Below are 21,695 nucleotides of genomic sequence, written 5' to 3'. Positions count from 1 at the left end.
AGGAATGCAACAGCTGGAATTATTCCTAACTTTCTTGAAGATATGGTTGCCAAGCAACAGAAATGCACTCTCTGCTTCTAATCCTAAGCACTAATTAATATTTGAAACGTGGGATTTTTTTTTATTTCCATATAGCAGAGTTTTAAAATAATGTTAAAAATAAAGTAATGCAAAATTCCTGGTTACCAAATTAATACAATACATTTGGCAAATATTAATATATTTTTATCAAATTTATGCTACAAGTTTTAAATAAGGTAATAACTTTTTACTTTTTATTTTTGGTTGTGTTATTTTGTATAGTTATGAATAGAATTTTGGCGCCATTTGTTTTTAATTGCAAGTTGGTCCTGTATGTCATGTGTCTTGTGTCTATGTTGTGTGTGTCACGTGACTATTTTTTAAAAAATTATTTTTATTTTGTTGCAACAAAAGTCAATTTTATACCCTTTCAAAAATATATATAACATGTGGTACCACACTATTTTAAAATCATGGCTGGGGTAAAATAGTATTAGCACCAATTTTTGTGCAAAGTTCAAAAAGATTTCAGCTACAAATATATGTACATATATTTCTGCCTCAACAAATAATGCAATTGCAAACAAAAATAATCATCTTTATCAATCACAGTTTTGTTTTTTAAGTTTTTTTTAAAATTGTTATTCAAAGAAAAAATGTAAGGGAAAACCTCAACATTAAGGTAAAGATAATATTAACAAATGTCAATTTCTTGTTTGGGCTTTTTATAAACTTGTTTGCACTTTTAAATATAGTTATAAGAATGTCATAACCAAAATGTTTTAAAACAACAATTTATGCATAAAGCTAACCAAACAATTTTAACAGGTTTTAACATTTTCAATAGGTTTCCACCTTTGGCTCCCCAACATAACAGAGCATCATGAAAGTATACCCTCAAATACTCTCAAAGTATTTGCATGTATCTGTATTTAAAATTTATTTTGGTTTAATTTTATAGTTGGTTTAGTTTTATATGCTTTTCTTTTATGTTATGTTATGTTAATGGGAAGCAATGGTTGTTAAGGTTTGTGCTCCTAAACAGTTAACAAGAATGAAGTTGGTATCACAAGCAAATTAACTCTAGAAAGCTAGTTAAAATTATGTTACTAACTCTTTTGCTGAAACAAAGTGTTCAGCAAAGGAAAGTAATACACTTTCTCATGGAAGATTGTGAGCATTTATTTTAGCTGTTAAGCGTTATATTTAATATGAAATATTAGTAATGCACCCCAAATGAAAATGAACGTCTATACAACAATTGCAAAAGTATAGCTTGTGTTATAAAAGACTCGGTCCCTATAACTGTGTATTAAGTTTGGGTTACTGAAAAGCAAACAACAAAAAAAAAAAACTTTACTATGTTAACTAACAAAAGTTGTTTAAGTTGCATCCCACAGACCAAAGACACCAGAAAATATCACACCCTGAAGACACCAGTTCATATCTGTATACAGTGAAGAAACCCCCAAGCATCAAAAAAAAGAAAAATGAAGTGTTTTATAAATAAGAGACTGGTCAATTACACCTCTATCTACAATATGTGGACAATTAATTTAACCATCAGCTAAAAACCACTAGCTGGACCAGAAAAACTGTCATTTAATTTCAAGTTGGCTATTGTGTAAAAACAACTGTATGATGGCTGTATTACTGTATTATCACTGTACTGCTGTATTATTGCTGTACTACTGTATTATTATACTACTGTATTGTTGCTGTACTGTATGATTGCTGTACAACATGTACAATGTGTATAACCTTGCTAAACTGTTTAACCAACACACAGGTACAAATCAACAAACGAATGGCAGCAAACATGAAGACAAGAAAAGAACAAATTGGTAAAGAAACTAAGTTACATAGTAACTACAAATTGGGTAAACAAATTGCCTGTTAGTACCAGTCATAATTTGGGTCAGTAACACTGCATCCTAACTAAGGCACATGTTATTCAAAACAATCTTGTTCAGTGTCTGGGTACCAATATTAAATCCAGACACAGCAATATTTGATAACCTACTGAATGGACAGTAACCAATTTATCTGGAAGACGGCATCCACAAGAAACAACTGGATCTACATCAACCAATGGAACAGAGAAGCTACCCACTTCTGTTTCCTGCCCAGTAAAGCTGACCAGAGGGTGACAACCAGCTCTAAGGATAACCTATAACATGAATGGACAGTACTGTGTAGTAACTAATTACAATATATTTATATATAAAGGCCTCAGTGGTAGTGTCACTACTCCAAATTTCTGTTTTACTTCTCACATAGCAGTGTGGGACACACTATCATAATCCCCATCCCAGTATTTTAAAACATTCAGCCTACTACTAATAATGAGAGAGATAGTCACTGAAATTGCCCTAATAGGGGTGTGTGTCTATCTGTATCACCAAAGTAAAAGGGCCAGAGTACACCAGCAAATTGGAAAAACATGGTTATGCTTGGATATAAGGTGGTGTCATATGTACACATACATACTATACATATATGCCCATACACGCTACAAATATATAATTTATATATATTAATTATTTGGGAGTGCCTCTAAGGCTCAATCATAATACTACCTTTATATTTTACATTTACATTTGTATGGTCTCATGAGGCCCTCAATAAAACACCAGAGAGGCTACTGACCCCATGTATCCATGGTTCCGGGCCTAACATTCCCAGGCCCATCATAAGGGACAAAAAATAATTGGATAATAAAGTCTGTCTAATAGTCGTACGAGGGAATGTGCAGACTAAAAAGACAGATGGGGCATGAGTGTATGGATGGTAAAATAAGGTAACCACATAACAGTGTTTAGCCCACTGGGTTATCTTTAGTCCATGCATTATGCTTTTCCGGGACGATGGGTAAACATCCTCCCCATAAAAAGACAAAAAGCGGGGGAATGTAGTAAGTGCAGGCCCTGATAAAGGCCCAGTATGAGGCCTGAGGCCTGAACTAAAGTAATGGTCAAGACTTTGCTAACATAAAGCAAAGTTAAGCTGTGAGCCAGAGGTAGGCCCTGCTCACAGAAGCTGGCACGAAAAGGGCTGATGCTGCATAAACATATATTCACCTAGCATAAACATAGCACTAGAACACAATATACCGAAACATTCCATAGATAACAGGAGGACAGGCCGACCCATCCCAATGACAGGGGCAAAAGGGTAATATGATGGATAGAGTTGGTTCGATCGAACCAACATGTACAAGGTGAGAGGCACCTTAATACGTAGAGGGTTGTACCGTGCTACGTGAAAGGTTGCACCTCAATACGTCCAGGTGTGAAGTGTAACTTGTTTGTATCTGTGTATAAGAAGGCATCCCTGGGGAGGTGCCTTTGTCCGGCCGTAGGGGGAGTGGAAAGTCCCGCCACTAAGCCGGGTCCTTGCCAAGAGGCACTCTCTCGCAGTACGCCCAGTAGACTAAGTAATCTACGGGGACCCTGCACGGGTGTCCGAGGTCGCAATAAACCTAGCCGACGTGGCTTTGCATCTTACTGGACTCTGTGGTTATTGGGGATTCTCGTCGGGTCTGTTGTGTCAGCTATCTGCAGAGCTGAGGCAGCACACAGAGGGAACTCAAGCACGCATCCAAGTGATATCAACAAGGAGAAAGCAGAGCACCATACCGGTACAACTCTGACTACCGCTCTGACAACACAGAATACTCCAGAGTTGACTGTTGCTTGCATCCAGGGTATTGCTGCTGCCCTTACACTTCATCAGTAGGTGCTGCCAAGTTAGAGATGTGCTGTGTGTGGTTTACCTGGTGTTCTAGGACATTGGTTTTCAAACCGTGGGTCACGACCCAGAACCGGGTCGCAGAAGGGAAGGGACTCGGTCACGGCGGCTCTGGTCATTAAAAGACCCATCAGCGGTGCTGCCCGGCTAAGGCGGGCTAGTCCCTACCTGTCTGACACTGCGGAAGCGGCAGCAGCAGTTCTGGCTCCTAGGTTGGGGAGCAGGGGCCACAGGGCTCTGCGTGCTGCCCCGGCCCTGAGCACCGGCTCTGCACTCCCATCGGTCAGTTCCCGGCTTGTGCACCTCTGCCTAGGAGCTGAACCTGCTGCTGGCCACTTCCAGGGCACAGGGTGGTCTGCGGTGCCAGGACAGGCAGGAAGCTGACCGGGAGCTGCCCGAGGTAAGCCTGGGCCCCTATCCTGTGCCTCAATCCCTTGCCCCAGCCCTCAGCCCCCCCACCTCAGCCCAGAGCCCCTTCCCACACCATGGACCCCTCATTCCTGGCCCCACCCTGCAGCCCTCATCCACACATCCCAGCCCGGCGCCCCCCCCCCCCCCCCAACCCCCCGTATCACCAGCTTCATTGAGTTACAGGCATCAACAATTTTCTTCAACTGGGTCGCCAGAAAACAAGTTTGAAAACCCCTGTTCTAGGGGCAGCCCAAGAACCTGGGGATCCAGCTTAGTTGGTCTGGCTTAAGCTCTGGGGGAAGGTTGTCATTCACTGAAGCCCTTTTCTTCCTCCTTCCAACTGAGGATGAAAACTCAACAAGCTACAGTGCTTGTTCCCATTCTGGGTGATGGGGTATAAAGCAGATCTTTTCAGGATCCATCCTTCAAGGTTATGGGGAAAGACTAAAGGACTGCATCTTTCCCTTGCACTAACAGCCAGAACCACCTACAGTCCTCAGTACGCTTCTCCCAACCACGTGTTCTTGAGTATTGCTAGGCCACTCAGCTAAAGTGAAGGAATCTTGCATTTGTGGTCTTCTCACCTCCATGTCCCCTGTTCATTTTGCACATCAGTTTGCCTGCTAGAAAACTATACCTCAAGCAAAAGGGAAGCCCATCTTCCTGCTGGCTCTCCCTTGTTCTGATGAATATGGCATTCTGTAACTTGGATTCTGGGTAACTCTGTTTCATGTGCTCTTTCCAGTCATTCCTGGTGATGGTCTTCTCCTCCTGTGAACTCTGAGGCTGAACTCGCTGCACTGGGTGCCATCTGCCTTCAAAATCTGTACACGCTTCACTGGGGCTTTGGACTTTCACTCCACTCCAGACATCTTCCCCCGTGGGATGTGATGAGCCCCATACCCCCGAAGAGCTCCTGACTCTTCTTTCTATGGTAGATAAACATGTCAAGACTGGCTTGTACAAGGCTGGGCAGGGTCCAGACCTGATGTGTGTGATTCTCTCAGGTGCGAGAAGAGAAGCTTGTAGGAAAAAAGATGAAGAAAAAATTGGCTAAGACAACTGGGGGTGTGCAGACTCGAAAACAGAAAGCGCTGCAGCTGGTAAGAGCAAGATTAGGTCCCATCTGTAAGGAGAAGAGTTTGCGTTGGAAAAACAGGATGATGGGAAATCTGCACAGTGTGCTTCATATGGGGAAGAGGGCAGAACAATAACCAGTAAATAGCTGTAGGAGAATAGGCCAATGAGTGTGTCAGAATAGATTTACTTACACACGCATAGACTCTTCCACCCCACCCCCCAATTTCCTAGTCCTTTTGTGACTGAAGTGCCTTCTTTCCTTCCCAGTGAGGGTGGGGTATGGTCACTCTCCACGTATGTTCTAATGCAGCTCACCATTATGAGTGGCATAGCCCCATAAATGTGCATGATGGTTTTACTGACTTCTCCTTCATATACGCTTTTCCATAGGGCTGACATTTTCAGACGTAGGTATTTTTCCAAACACTCAGCCCTCCATTTCCTCTAAGGGACTAGGAAAGCCCAGGTGCATAATTCCATCCCAGACTTGCTAGCAATTCCATGACTAAATGAATTCTGGAGATGGGTAACTTTGTGCTGTCCCCTAGACGCAGGTGCAATAGGTGCTGGGGGTGGTGATGTCCCTCTTTATATAGCAGCAAATATGAGGGGCAGGAAGAGGGGGCTGCACAACTAAGGTCCCAGGGCACTAGTGGTGGTGATGAGGAGGGTCAGAGTAGGTTATGGGCTAAGGCTAGGAAAGGGCACTTGACCCATAACCCTCCCCATTTAGCATAGAAGAAGTGGACTTGCTTTGCCTTCCCAGGAGGAGGATGAACAGAAGCAGCAGGAGCTACTGCAGAAGAGGAGAGAGGATGAGCAGCATGACAAAGGGAGGAAGATTGCTGCTCTGCCAGTTTCTTCAGCTCCACAACAGGTGGTTCAAATTAAGGGTTTCCTAAGAGGGAACATGGCCCACGGTGGCAAAGGGGACAGAAGAGAGCAGGCTCCACAGACAAGGCTGCTCTGGCTCGTCATACCTATCTGAATGGCCCTGCCCTATTTGTAATAGCCTCAGACCCTCAGGCACAGGAGGCTGACGGGGGAGATGGTTTCTTTGCGCACATTCTCAGCAGTCTGCCCCGACAGAGAGAGACACAAGCACCCCAAAGACAGACGCAAACACAAAATACCTGGCTCCTCCAATGGGAACTCCCACTCAAAACTCCCCTGTTAGCCGCCCTGTTGGCCGGCTCCTGGGCCGCTGCGATCAGCTGTGCCGCTGCCTGGCTGGGCGGCCGCTTATAGGCCCCTCCTCCGCCTAGCTCCGCCCCCTAATCAGGGCTCAGCAGTCTGCCCCGACAGAGAGAGACACAAGCACCCCAAAGACAGACGCAAACACAAAATACCTGGCTCCTCCAATGGGAACTCCCACTCAAAACTCCCCTGTGAGCCGCCCTGTTGGCCGGCTCCTGGGCCGCTGCGATCAGTCTATCTGTATCACCAAAGTAAAAGGGCCAGAGTACACCAGCAAATTGGAAAAACATGGTTATGCTTGGATATAAGGTGGTGTCATATGTACACATACATACTATACATATATGCCCATACACGCTACAAATATATATGCTATAACTATATAATTTATATATATTAATTATTTGGGAGTGCCTCTAAGGCTCAATCATAATACTACCTTTATATTTTACATTTACATTTACATTTGTATGGTCTCATGAGGCCCTCAATAAAACACCAGAGAGGCTACTGACCCCCATGTATCCATGGTTCCGGGCCTAACATTCCCAGGCCCATCATAAGGGACAAAAAATAATTGGATAATAAAGTCTGTCTAATAGTCGTACGAGGGAATGTGCAGACTAAAAAGACAGATGGGGCATGAGTGTGTGGATGGTAAAATAAGGTAACCACATAACAGTGTTTAGCCCACTGGGTTATCTTTAGTCCATGCATTATGCTTTTCCGGGACGATGGGTAAACATCCTCCCCATAAAAAGACAAAAAGCGGGGGAATGTAGTAAGTGCAGGCCCTGATAAAGGCCCAGTATGAGGCCTGAGGCCTGAACTAAAGTAATGGTCAAGACTTTGCTAACATAAAGCAAAGTTAAGCTGTGAGCCAGAGGTAGGCCCTGCTCACAGAAGCTGGCACGAAAAGGGCTGATGCTGCATAAACATATATTCACCTAGCATAAACATAGCAGTAGAACACAATATACCGAAACATTCCATAGATAACAGGAGGACAGGCCGACCCATCCCAATGACAGGGGCAAAAGGGTAAAATGATGGATAGAGTTGTTTTGATCGAACCAACATGTACAAGGTGAGAGGCGGCACCTTAATAGGTAGAGGGGTTGTACCATGCTACGTAGAAAGGTTGCACCTCAATACGTCAGGTGTGATGTGTAACTTGTTTGATCTGTGTATAAGAAGGCATCCCTGGGGAGGTGCCTTTGTCCGGCCGTAGGGGGAGTGGAAAGTCCCGCCACTAAGCCGGGTCCTTGCCAAGAGGCACTCTCTCGCAGTACGCCCAGTAGACTAAGTAATCTACGGGGACCCTGCACGGGTGTCCGAGGTCGCAATAAACCTAGCCGACGTGGCTTTGCATCTTACTGGACTCTGTGGTCATTGGGGATTCTTGTCGGGTCTGCTGTGTCAGCTATCTGTGCAGAGCTGGGGCAGCACACAGAGGGAACTCACACACGCAGCCGAGTGATATCAACAAGGAGAAAGCAGAGCACCACACCGGTACAACTCTGACAACACTGGTGACCCCGACCGCTGATCTGGTGAGTAAGCGAACCTGCCGTGGTAAGAATCGCAATCCAACATGGCAGCAAACCTCATGCTAGGGAGCCCCCTGACCCCCTCCCTTTTGAGCCCCACGGAGTTTGATAACTCCTGGACCCGCTGGATTGCCAGTAAAGGGGGTCCTTATGAATTTAAAAAAGAGAGTGGGGAAACATGGACTGGCATATGTAGAGTGACGGTACAGACTGAGGCTCTGAGAAATAGTAATAAATGTAAAAAAGCAAAAATTTTGCAACTCCTGTCTATGGCAGTGAAATGGCTTAAACAGCATGCTGGCATGCTGGCCAAACAAGTAACAGTAACAAAGAAAGAGTTAGAAGAATCAAAAGAAGCTACACAGCCCTGGAATGCTCCCACCCCCCTTGCAGGGTGGCAAGCAGCCCAGAGACAACCAGTACAGGAACAGAGTGAAACACTGGAAACAGCTGTAAGGAACTTACAAAAAATACATGTGCCTGAAGAATGGGGACAGAAATGGAAAAAGATGGCCCTAGTAAAATTAAAACATGAAACAAGGTCCACTGCATTGCAACCATCACTTTATGATAAAAAGCCAGGTTCCAGTTAAACTTAAACCGGAACCTAGACGGGTGCCTGTCAGAATGGGACAAGTAAGTGCACAGAAGGAAAGAGTAGGAAACAATACTCTCATTAAATTGGTAAATCAAATGAAGGAAAAAATGGAACAGTTCACAGAGCACATTAGAAGACAAGAGCTGCGACTCGATCGCAGGGTAGTAAATAAAAAAGAATTTCTAAGTAAAAAACTGAAATTAAGCGGGTTAACACCTAGAATTGATGCATTAACACATGGAGCTGCCCAAAACCAGTTAACTGCAGCAAAAAAGGGCACTCCCACTATCCATTTGGCATGCACACAAAAGCAACAAACACTGGGGGAACAAATTCAGGTTTTACAAGAGCAGGTAACTACCCCCAATCTCCTCTCACAGCCAGGATAAAAACCAGGGGCGCAATTCCCAACTGTGCAGGTTCCCAATTGCTTTGACCCATGGAACCACACTCGCGCTCATATCTAAAAATATAACCTTGTTTCTTAAATATTTGTACATACCAATTAAGTTTTGTCCTTTATATGTTAGGACAGTTTGCTAAATTTGTCTCAGTTTGCTAAATTTGCTGCTGCTACCTGTACTTTCAAATACCTTGATAGAGTTAATCTTTCTTGGCTCAGGTCTCGCTACCTTCCTAGGTTGCTCTTCACAAACTCCCTCCTGCCTCGCCTCGCCTCGGCTCTCTTTTTGTTTTAAAAGTTAAGTTATAGTTTTTACAGAAACCTCTAAAAAATAAAGCAATTGAAAACAGAACAAAACAAGAAACAAAAAGAAAACAAGGTAAAAACTTTAAATCCAGTAAATTAATTATTTTAACCCTTCAGGAATGCAACAGCTGGAATTATTCCTAACTTTCTTGAAGATATGGTTGCCAAGCAACAGAAATGCACTCTCTGCTTCTAATCCTAAGCACTAATTAATATTTGAAACGTGGGATTTTTTTTTTATTTCCATATAGCAGAGTTTTAAAATAATGTTAAAAATAAAGTAATGCAAAATTCCTGGTTACCAAATTAATACAATACATTTGGCAAATATTAATATATTTTTATCAAATTTATGCTACAAGTTTTAAATAAGGTAATAACTTTTTACTTTTTATTTTTGGTTGTGTTATTTTGTATAGTTATGAATAGAATTTTGGCGCCATTTGTTTTTAATTGTAAGTTGGTCCTGTATGTCATGTTGTGTCTTGTGTCTATGTTGTGTGTGTCACGTGACTATTTTTTAAAAAATTATTTTTATTTTGTTGCAACAAAAGTCAATTTTATACCCTTTCAAAAATATATATAACATGTGGTACCACACTATTTTAAAATCATGGTTGGGGTAAAATAGTAGTATTAGCACCAATTTTTGTGCAAAGTTCAAAAAGATTTCAGCTACAAATATATGTACATATATTTCTGCCTCAACAAATAATGCAATTGCAAACAAAAATAATTATCTTTATCAATCACAGTTTTGTTTTTTAAGTTTTTTTTTAAATTGTTATACATTTTTTCTTTGAAAGGGAAAACCTCAACATTAAGGTAAAGATAATATTAACAAATGTCAATTTCTTGTTTGGGCTTTTTATAAACTTGTTTGCACTTTTAAATATAGTTATAAGAACGTCATAACCAAAATGTTTTAAAACAACAATTTATGCATAAAGCTAACCAAACAATTTTAACAGGTTTTAACATTTTCAATAGGTTTCCACCTTTGGCTCCCCAACATAACAGAGCATCATGAAAGTATACCCTCAAATACTCTCAAAGTATTTGCATGTATCTGTATTTAAAATTTATTTTGGTTTAATTTTATAGTTGGTTTAGTTTTATATGCTTTTCTTTTATGTTATGTTATGTTAATGGGAAGCAATGGTTGTTAAGGTTTGTGCTCCTAAACAGTTAACAAGAATGAAGTTGGTATCACAAGCAAATTAACTCTAGAAAGCTAGTTAAAATTATGTTACTAACTCTTTTGCTGAAACAAAGTGTTCAGCAAAGGAAAGTAATACACTTTCTCATGGAAGATTGTGAGCATTTATTTTAGCTGTTAAGCGTTATATTTAATATGAAATATTAGTAATGCACCCCAAATGAAAATGAACGTCTATACAACAATTGCAAAAGTATAGCTTGTGTTATAAAAGACTCGGTCCCTATAACTGTGTATTAAGTTTGGGTTACTGAAAAGCAAACAACAACAACAACAAAACTTTACTATGTTAACTAACAAAAGTTGTTTAAGTTGCATCCCACAGACCAAAGACACCAGAAAATATCACACCCTGAAGACACCAGTTCATATCTGTATACAGTGAAGAAACCCCCAAGCATCAAAAAAAAGAAAAATGAAGTGTTTTATAAGTAAGAGACTGGTCAATTACACCTCTATCTACAATATGTGGACAATTAATTTAACAATCAGCTAAAAACCACTAGCTGGACCAGAAAAACTGTCATTTAATTTCAAGTTGGTTATTGTGTAAAAACAACTGTATGATGGCTGTATTACTGTATTATCACTGTACTGCTGTATTATTGCTGTACTACTGTATTATTATACTACTGTATTGTTGCTGTATTGTATGATTGCTGTACAACATGTACAATGTGTATAACCTTGCTAAACTGTTTAACCAACACACAGGTACAAATCAACAAACGAATGGCAGCAAACAACATGAAGACAAGAAAAGAACAAATTGGTAAAGAAACTAAGTTACATAGTAACTACAAATTGGGTAAACAAATTGCCTGTTAGTACCAGTCATAATTTGGGTCAGTAACACTGCATCCTAACTAAGGCACATGTTATTCAAAACAATCTTGTTCAGTGTCTGGGTACCAATATTAAATCCAGACACAGCAATATTTGATAAATTGGTTACTGTCCATTCAGTAGGTTATCTGGAAGACGGCATCCACAAGAAACAACTGGATCTACATCAACCCATGGAACAGAGAAGCTACCCACTTCTGTTTCCTGCCCAGTAAAGCTGACCAGAGGGTGACAACCAGCTCTAAGGATAACCTATAACATGAATGGACGGTACTGTGTAGTAACTAATTACAATATATTTATATATAAAGGCCTCAGTGGTAGTGTCACTACTCCAAATTTCTGTTTTACTTCTCACATAGCAGTGTGGGACACACTATCATAATCCCCATCCCAGTATTTTAAAACATTCAGCCTACTACTAATAATGAGAGAGATAGTCACTGAAATTGCCCTAATAGGGGTGTGTGTCTATCTGTATCACCAAAGTAAAAGGGCCAGAGTACACCAGCAAATTGGAAAAACATGGTTATGCTTGGATATAAGGTGGTGTCATATGTACACATACATACTATACATATATGCCCATACACGCTACAAATATATATGCTATAACTATATAATTTATATATATTAATTATTTGGGAGTGCCTCTAAGGCTCAATCATAATACTACCTTTATATTTTACATTTACATTTGTATGGTCTCATGAGGCCCTCAATAAAACACCAGAGAGGCTACTGACCCCCATGTATCCATGGTTCCGGGCCTAACATTCCCAGGCCCATCATAAGGGACAAAAAATAATTGGATAATAAAGTCTGTCTAATAGTCGTACGAGGGAATGTGCAGACTAAAAAGACAGATGGGGCATGAGTGTGTGGATGGTAAAATAAGGTAACCACATAACAGTGTTTAGCCCACTGGGTTATCTTTAGTCCATGCATTATGCTTTTCCGGGACGATGGGTAAACATCCTCCCATAAAAAGACAAAAAGCGGGGAATGTAGTAAGTGCAGGCCCTGATAAAGGCCCAGTATGAGGCCTGAGGCCTGAACTAAAGTAATGGTCAAGACTTTGCTAACATAAAGCAAAGTTAAGCTGTGAGCCAGAGGTAGGCCCTGCTCACAGAAGCTGGCACGAAAAGGGCTGATGCTGCATAAACATATATTCACCTAGCATAAACATAGCAGTAGAACACAATATACCGAAACATTCCATAGATAACAGGAGGACAGGCCGACCCATCCCAATGACAGGGGCAAAAGGGTAAAATGATGGATAGAGTTGTTTTGATCGAACCAACATGTACAAGGTGAGAGGCGGCACCTTAATACGTAGAAGGGTTGTACCGTACATGAGAAAGGTTGCACCTCAATACGTCAGGTGTGATGTGTAACTTGTTTGTATCTGTGTATAAGAAGGCATCCCTGGGGAGGTGCCTTTGTCCGGCCGTAGGGGGAGTGGAAAGTCCCGCCACTAAGCCGGGTCCTTGCCAAGAGGCACTCTCTCGCAGTACGCCCAGTAGACTAAGTAATCTACGGGGACCCTGCACGGGTGTCCGAGGTCGCAATAAACCTAGCCGACGTGGCTTTGCATCTTACTGGACTCTGTGGTCATTGGGGATTCTTGTCGGGTCTGCTGTGTCAGCTATCTGCAGAGCTGGGGCAGCACACAGAGGGAACTCACACACGCAGCCGAGTGATATCAACAAGGAGAAAGCAGAGCACCACACCGGTACAACTCTGACTACCGCTCTGACAACACAGAATACTCCAGAGTTGACAGTTGCTTGCATCCAGGGTATTGCTGCTGCCCTTACACTTCATCAGTAGGTGCTGCCAAGTTAGAGATGTGCTGTGTGTGGTTTACCTGGTGTTCTAGGACATTGGTTTTCAAACCGTGGGTCACGACCCAGAACCGGGTCGCAGAAGGGAAGGGACTCGGTCACGGCGGCTCTGGTCATTAAAAGACCCATCAGCGGTGCTGCCCGGCTAAGGCGGGCTAGTCCCTACCTGTCTGACACTGCGGAAGCGGCAGCAGCAGTTCTGGCTCCTAGGTTGGGGAGCAGGGGCCACAGGGCTCTGCGTGCTGCCCCGGCCCTGAGCACCGGCTCTGCACTCCCATCGGTCAGTTCCCGGCTTGTGCACCTCTGCCTAGGAGCTGAACCTGCTGCTGGCCACTTCCAGGGCACAGGGTGGTCTGCGGTGCCAGGACAGGCAGGAAGCTGACCGGGAGCCGCCCGAGGTAAGCCTGGGCCCCTATCCTGTGCCTCAATCCCTTGCCCCAGCCCTCAGCCCCCCCACCTCAGCCCAGAGCCCCTTCCCACACTGTGGACCCCTCATTCCTGGCCCCACCCTGCAGCCCTCATCCACACATCCCAGCCCTGAGCCCCCCCCACACCCCAAACCCCCCTTATCACCAGCTTCGTTGAGTTACAGGCATCAACAATTTTCTTCAACTGGGTCGCCAGAAAACAAGTTTGAAAACCCCTGTTCTAGGGGCAGCCCAAGAACCTGGGGATCCAGCTTAGTTGGTCTGGCTTAAGCTCTGGGGGAAGGTTGTCATTCACTGAAGCCCTTTTCTTCCTCCTTCCAACTGAGGATGAAAACTCAACAAGCTACAGTGCTTGTTCCCATTCTGGGTGATGGGGTATAAAGCAGATCTTTTCCTTCAAGGTTATGGGGAAAGACTAAAGGACTGCATCTTTCCCTTGCACTAACAGCCAGAACCACCTACAGTCCTCAGTACGCTTCTCCCAACCACGTGTTCTTGATTATTGCTAGGCCACTCAGCTAAAGTGAAGGAATCTTGCATTTGTGGTCTTCTCACCTCCATGTCCCCTGTTCATTTTGCACATCAGTTTGCCTGCTAGAAAACTATACCTCAAGCAAAAGGGAAGCCCATCTTCCTGCTGGCTCTCCCTTGTTCTGATGAATATGGCATTCTGTAACTTGGATTCTGGGTAACTCTGTTTCATGTGCTCTTTCCAGTCATTCCTGGTGATGGTCTTCTCCTCCTGTGAACTCTGAGGCTGAACTCGCTGCACTGGGTGCCATCTGCCTTCAAAATCTGTACACGCTTCACTGGGGCTTTGGACTTTCACTCCACTCCAGACATCTTCCCCCCGTGGGATGTGATGAGCCCCATACTCCTGAAGAGCTCCTGACTCTTCTTTCTATGGTAGATAAACATGTCAAGACTGGCTTGTACAAGGCTGGGCAGGGTCCAGACCTGATGTGTGTGATTCTCTCAGGTGCGAGAAGAGAAGCTTATAGGAAAAAAGATGAAGAAAAAATTGGCTAAGACAACTGGGGGTGTGCAGACTCGAAAACAGAAAGCGCTGCAGCTGGTCAGAGCAAGATTAGGTCCCATCTGTAAGGAGAAGAGTTTGCGTTGGAAAAACAGGATGATGGGAAATCTGCACAGTGTGCTTCATATGGGGAAGGGGGCAGAACAATAACCAGTAAATAGCTGTAGGAGAACAGGCCAATGAGTGTGTCAGAATAGATTTACTTACACACGCATAGACTCTTCCACCCCACCCCCCAATTTCCTAGTCCTTTTGTGACTGAAGTGCCTTCTTTCCTTCCCAGTGAGGGTGGGGTATGGTCACTCTCCACGTATGTTCTAATGCAGCTCACCATTATGAGTGGCATAGCCCCATAAATGTGCATGATGGTTTTACTGACTTCTCCTTCATATACGCTTTTCCATAGGGCTGACATTTTCAGACGTAGGTATTTTTCCAAACACTCAGCCCTCCATTTCCTCTAAGGGACTAGGAAAGCCCAGGTGCATAATTCCATCCCAGACTTGCTAGCAATTCCATGACTAAATGAATTCTGGAGATGGGTAACTTTGTGCTGTCCCCTAGACGCAGGTGCAATAGGTGCTGGGGGTGGTGATGTCCCTCTTTATATAGCAGCAAATATGAGGGGCAGGAAGAGGGGGCTGCACAACTAAGGTCCCAGGGCACTAGTGGTGGTGATGAGGAGGGTCAGAGTAGGTTATGGGCTAAGGCTAGGAAAGGGCACTTGACCCATAACCCCCCCTATTTAGCATAGAAGAAGTGGACTTACTTTGCCTTCCCAGGAGGAGGATGAACAGAAGCAGCAGGAGCTACTGCAGAAGAGGAGAGAGGATGAGCAGCACGACAAAGGGAGGAAGATTGCTGCTCTGCCAGTTTCTTCAGCTCCACAACAGGTGGTTCAAATTAAGGGTTTCCTAAGAGGGAACATGGCCCAGGGTGGCAAAGGGGACAGAAGAGAGCAGGCTCCACAGACAAGGCTGCTCTGGCTCGTCATACCTATCTGAATGGCCCTGCCCTATTTGTAATAGCCTCAGACCCTCAGGCACAGGAGGCTGACGGGGGAGATGGTTTCTTTGCGCACATTCTTTGGCTATTAACCAGACGGGGTACTAATTGACAAAGGAGTCTCTGCTGACCTAAATGCACCTTCCCCTGCATTCTCCCTCATCATTCCAGCCAACAGAGACTCCTATCAGGATTAGCCATAATCCCAAAGCAAAGCAGGAACTCAAACCCCCTTAGCCCCAAGGTTCAAGTCAGACCTTTAATGAAAGATTTCCCCATTGGTTCCCTGGGTCTGAGCAATGTCAGTCCCCTTTGCCCCTATACAAGAGAGGACATGACCCAAAGTGAGGTGACCCCTTCTCCACCCTACCCACTCCCATAAGAAAACCACTGTCTCAAGAGGCTCCATGGTCACATTGAGCCCACTTACCTTCTCACCAAATTGAGCAAGTTTCTGCTCAATCCGCCTTTTCTTCTCCTCCATCTGCTCCACCGCTCCCGAGCCTGCAGCACCTTGCACAGATGCGCTTCCCGTTTCCTGTAGGATATGCAGAGAGCCAGTTAGAAGCAATTCTGAGATGAGCCAGAGATGGAGTGGCTGGAGGGACAGCTACACAGTTTCATCTCCTCCAGGCACTGTCTCTTTTCCTCCTCCAGCTTTTGTTTTCGCTGTTGCTCAGCCACCTGTTTCCTCCTCAGGCTCTCCAGCCACTGCCACTCCTTCTCCTGCAATGGATGGGAAGCTCAGATTATACCCATCTGCTGGGGCTCCTTTCTGGTGCAGTCTGGGTGGCCGTAGGCAGCCAGAAACAACACACCAGGGCACTTGCAGTTGCAACCAGAGCCAATACCAACCTCCCTGGAAGAGGGCACAAAGGGCCCCAGTACCACAGTGGCTCAGCAAGGTGGTCAGCCCTGCTGTAATGGGAGAGACAAAGCAGCAGTGCTGATTCAGCCACCCCATTTTCTAGGAGCAGGAGAGGAACTGTGGGGCACTTCTTGTGTGTCAGAAGCATTACCCCAAGATCAGTATGTTATTGCACAGGGTGCATTTGGGCAAGCAACACTGTCTGCCATTTCTATGCTACATTCACCACAGAAGTTCGACTGTCACTAGCCAGCAGCAGTGCTAGACTTCAGCATGAGATAAGGGAACAGGTGATGTCCTAGGTAATCCTCTGCCCACATCACACCCCAAGATCCCCCATGGCCCCTACTTCCCACCCAAAGGTTCTCTCAAAGGTTTGAATTGTGGCCTCCCTGCTTCTCGCTGAGGCAGACTAGAACGGGCTCCCAATTACAGCAGTGAGCCCCCGACAGCACATGAACCAATCAGCGCAGAGCGCTCAGTTCCCCTCGCACACGTCCCACGCGACCCAGGGGGAATGTGCTGCCAGGAGGAGGGAACTAGAGGCCACTGGCCAGGCTGTCCCTAGGGGGGTGCAGGGCCCGGGACAAATCAGCCTCCTCCTGGCTTGTCTCCTCCCCCCCACCCCCATTTTCCTCTCCATTGCTCGCCTCCCTGCTCAGTCTCCTCACCAACCGTCCGGCACCCCTCCCCCCGCTCATCCTTGCCATTCGCTCGCCCGCCTGCCCCCTCCTCCCTCTCCCACCCCTGACACTGCTCTCCTGGCTGCCCACCCGCTCATCTTCTGCTGTCTGCCCCCCTGTTCACCAGTCTCCTCACCCCCCCACCCTCCGGCCCGGCACACTCCGACCTGCCCCCGGTTCTAGCTCAACCCGCCTGGCAGGGCGCATGGCGATTGGTGCGATCTCAGACAACCTCAATGGGTGGCTCGCTTGACACGTCCGGAGGCTTGGGTGGTGCTTGCCGCTCTCTATGGGCTGGAGGTCTCTGCGGGGAATGCTGCCCGGGCTGGGGGACGGTTAGTGCTTGCGGGGGAGGGGCACCATTCCCCAGCCTGGGTGCGTGCTGTGCTGCTGGGGCTCTGCGCCCCGCCCCCCCAGTGACTGAGGCGGTGGGGGGGGGGCAGGATGCCTGGGTCCTTTTTCCTCCTGAGCAGGGAGCTGGAGCTGCTGGATCCTGCCCCCCAGGCCAGGGCTGGGGAGCCCCGAGAGCCTGGGCGTAGCCCAGCCCCAGGTCCTGGCAGGGGAGGTGCCCTGTGCCTCCAGTGTGGGCTGAGACAATGTCTCATTGCCCCCCTGTGGGGAGTAGCTGGGGGTAAGTGCGGGTGGCTGTGACATCCCAGGGGAAGGGTGCTGCAGGCAGGTGCCAATGAACACCTGCTCCCCCCTCATTGTTCTCGTCCTTCTCTCTTACGGAGCGCTTCTTCCTGCGGGATTTTCTCCTTGGTGTTGTTTTGGCTATCAGCTCAGGTTCAGCACTTATGTTGCTGTTCAAAAAACAGAACAGCAGAGAAGGACTTTATTTCCTTGCCTGAAAAATGATGCTGTTCAACCCTGAGCAGCAGCCTGTTATGGCATCACTTGGCCTTGTCCCCACTGTAATGAATAAGGCCAAGATACCTAGGGAGGTGGTGGAATCTCCATCCTTAGAGGTCTTTAAGGTCAGGCTTGACAAAGCCCTGGCTGGGATGATTTAGTTGGGTTTGGTCCTGCTTTGAGCAGGGGGGTGGACTAGATGACCTCCAGAGGTCTCTTCCAACCCTAATCTTCTATGAAGTCTTTCTGATCAGCAGCTTGGGGACATTCTAGCAAGACCACAGACACTGAACACTAGAGGCTAAAACAAACTGCCCAGCATACAGATAAGGTAAATCACTAACATTTCTTTTTGCCTCCGCTTACTAAGTAGCATCTGGAAAAGCCAGGCTCCCCAGTAGCCTTTACTTTTAAATCTCACTGAGACTGGCCTTATTAACCAATCCCTAAGAACTCTCCATTGCGATGGTTAAAAGCTCCCACTGGCTAGTCCTATAAAACAGTAGGAGGAAAACACCAAGCAAAGGCTGCTTTTCACAAGGGCGCATTTGCACAGATAGGCTCCAGACTCAGGAGATGCCTGTGGCACACGTCAGAAGGACCCATAGTACTGACCGCTGAGAGAGACAGAACAGCCTGTGAACAAGCCCTTCTGCCACCCAGATGGTCCTACCTGTCGAACATCTTCATGGCCTCCTCCTCAATTTCCCGCAGCCAGGCCAAGTGCTCGTACTCGACTTGCTTCAAGCAGTTAGAGAGTTTCTGATGGCAAACCTCCAGCAGGCGAGCGGGACCTTCTGCCATGGCTCTGGCTGAAACATGGAGGGGGGAGCAGATGTTCATTAGTGCCTGCCTGCTGCCCCCGCTCTAACCTTCCAGAGCCGGGAGAGAACCCAGGAGTCCTGGCTCCCAGCCCACCCTGCTCTGCCCACCAGCCCCCACTCCCCTTCCAGAGTGGAGAGAGAACCCAGGAGTCCTGCACCAGTCCCTCCACGCTGGCAGAGCTGGGCAGAGCATTGGACTGTGCATCTGGCGCTGCCCCTTCCCCGTATCTGGTTTTTGTCCCCTTGGCTCTCTCTGCTCCAGGCCCCACATCTGAGTTTGATGCTGAGCCTCTGATGCCCAAGAGCTCCCAGCTCCATTGCAGGAGAACAGCAGGTGGGAGCAGAGCCAGGGCAGCGTCCTGGTGTCTGCACCCCCCACCCCCAAGGATTGGACCCCAGCATCTGTTCCTCCCCTGCCCTCGGCAGGACCCCGGCACACCTGCAGCAGGTGGGTGAGCTTGCTGTCGCGGTACGGCATGTAGGGCAGCCCCTGGTTGAGGGCCTCCACGACCTTCCTGAGCACGTGCAGGGAGGCATTGATGGCTCTGCTCTCCTGGAGCCACAGGCCGCGGTTGCCACTGCGCCGGTTGTCCTTGGAGCCAGCCAGGTCAACGAGGCAGAGCTTGGCCACGCGACGGCGGTGGGGGGCCGCTCGCTGGCTCCGTGCCACCCACACCAGCAGCACAGCGTGGCTGCGGCTCAAGCGGTCCTTGAGCAGAGTGGGGGCTCCCGTGCGGTTGCGACTGGCCGGCAGGAAGTGCCGCTCAAAGTCCCTGAAGCTTCTCAGCTCCCGCTCAGTCAGCCCCGGGATCAGGATGTTCTGGTCCCGGTCCTCCTGGATCGGCAGGTCCTGCTGGGACGGCTCCAGCACCTGAGTTGGGGGAACATCAGGGGAAGACTCCCACTGCCCCCCACCCAGGCTCCCTCTGCGCCACCCCCCTATCCCAGGCCGCCAGGTCTCCCAGCCCCCCACCCCACCCCAAAAGCCAGAGAGGAGGGGCTGGAGAGTCTCAGTTTGGAGCTGGCTGGGAAAATGGAGGGGAGCCCAGATAGGGCTCTTGGCCTCCTTGCCCCCCCCCCCAAAGATGGACCTAACAGAGGCAGCTCCTGTTGTCTGTACCTACAAGCTCTGTTTTGAACTGTGATCCTCTCATCTCATAAACGTTCTCTGTTATTGGCTGGCTGAGAGTCATGGTCAATCGCAGGAAACCAGGGGTGCAGGGCCTTGTCTCCCCCAAACGGGGACACCTACCGGTGCATCTCCCTCCTGGTTCACCCCCCACATACACCTGCCAGCCCCACCCAGACTGGTGGGTGGGAATTGGGTCATATTTTGATGAAGCCTGTGTGCCTCGTTTTCCCCTCTATGCTGCACCATCACGCAGTGGGGAGAAGGTCTGTTGGCCCACAGGTGTGAATGGCTCCAAGCTGTCTGGAGCCTTAGGCCCCATCAGTGGTGTTTCTGAGAAGACAATCCCAACTCCAGTCACCTGGGCAGACATGGCCGGCCACCTCTCGGCAGCGTTTGCCCAGCTGGAGAAGCAGGGCCAGGGAGGTGCCGCTGGTTAAAGGTCAGCTGCTGAGGGCTTTGGGGACACACCTGAACTGGGCCAAGGGGAGGTCAGGCTGACCAGGATGGGCTGGGCTGTAACTTCCTCTGGCGAGTCGGAGCTCAACCCTCCTGCAGACCGGAGGGAAGCCACACCGACTCGCTCCTTGTCCCCTCTAAAGGTGGGCGACAAGAGTCCGGGGTTTGCTCAACCCTATGCCTCGGGCCCCCTGGAGCAGGGGCCGGGCGGCAATCAGTCTCGCGAAGGTCGCAGGGGTTCAGACCCTCAGGCAGGGGCTGACCTCAAGGCACACAGTCAATAAGTATACGCCCCGACCCTCGATCAGGGCGGGCAGCAGGACAGCCCTGGGCCCAGACCCTTCTAGCAGGGGCTGGACAATCGCACGGGCAATGTAAGCCCCGGCCTCTGGAACAGGGGCGGGGCGACAGCAAAGTCAATAGAGGCCCCGGCCTCTGGAACAGGGGCTGGGCGGCAACAGAGTCAATATGAGCCCAGGCCCTGGAGCAGGGCTGGGCAGCAGCAGAGTTAATATAAGCCCAGGCCTCTGGAGCAGGGGCTGGGCAGCAACAAAGTCAATATAGGCCCAGGCCTCTGGAACAGGGGCTGGGCAGCAACAGAGTCAATATAAGCCCAGGCCTCTGGAGCAGGGGCTGGGCAACCGCAAAGTCAATATAGGCCCAGGCCTCTGGAACAGGGGCTGGGCGGCAACAGAGTCAATATAGGCCCAGGCCTCTGGAACAGGGGCTGGGCGGCAACAAAGTCAATATAGGCCCAGGCCTCTGGAGCAGGGGCTGGGCAGCAACAAAGTCAATACAAGCCCAGGCCTCTGGAGCAGGGGCTGGGCAACCGCAAAGTCAATATGAGCCCAGGCCTCTGGAACAGGGGCTGGGCAACCGCAAAGTCAATATGAGCCCAGGCCTCTGGAACAGGGGCTGGGCAGCAACAGAGTCAATACAAGCCCAGGCCTCTGGAGCAGGGGCTGGGCAACCGCAAAGTCAATATGAGCCCAGGCCTCTGGAGCAGGGGCTGGGCAGCAACAAAGTCAATATAGGCCCAGGCCTCTGGAACAGGGGCTGGGCAGCAACAAAGTCAATATAGGCCCAGGCCTCTGGAGCAGGGGCTGGGCAGCAACAAAGTCAATATAGGCCCAGGCCTCTGGAGCAGGGGCTGGGCAGCAACAAAGTCAATACAGGCCCA

The 21,695-nt window shown here is 47.7% G+C and overlaps 2 protein-coding genes across 2 annotated transcripts in view; both read right to left on the bottom strand.

Moving 5' to 3' along the window:
• The window catches only part of LOC120381973 (zinc finger protein 850-like), a 754,134-nt gene that overhangs the window by 661,667 nt on the left and 70,772 nt on the right, over positions 1-21,695 (bottom strand). The window lies entirely within an intron of this gene.
• The window catches only part of LOC120381375 (kinesin-like protein KIF22), a 91,678-nt gene that overhangs the window by 62,580 nt on the left and 7,403 nt on the right, over positions 1-21,695 (bottom strand). The window contains exon 10 of the mRNA XM_039499572.1: positions 19,367-19,798. Within this exon, the coding sequence (XP_039355506.1) occupies positions 19,367-19,798 (432 nt within the window). The remainder of the gene's footprint in view (positions 1-19,366; positions 19,799-21,695) is intronic.

The sequence above is a fragment of the Mauremys reevesii genome, linkage group 14, assembly GCF_016161935.1.
Source record: "Mauremys reevesii isolate NIE-2019 linkage group 14, ASM1616193v1, whole genome shotgun sequence".
Classification (NCBI taxonomy): Eukaryota; Metazoa; Chordata; order Testudines; family Geoemydidae; genus Mauremys; species Mauremys reevesii.
The sequence above is the reverse complement of the archived record's forward strand: the minus strand, read 5'-3'. Positions and strand labels throughout refer to the sequence as shown.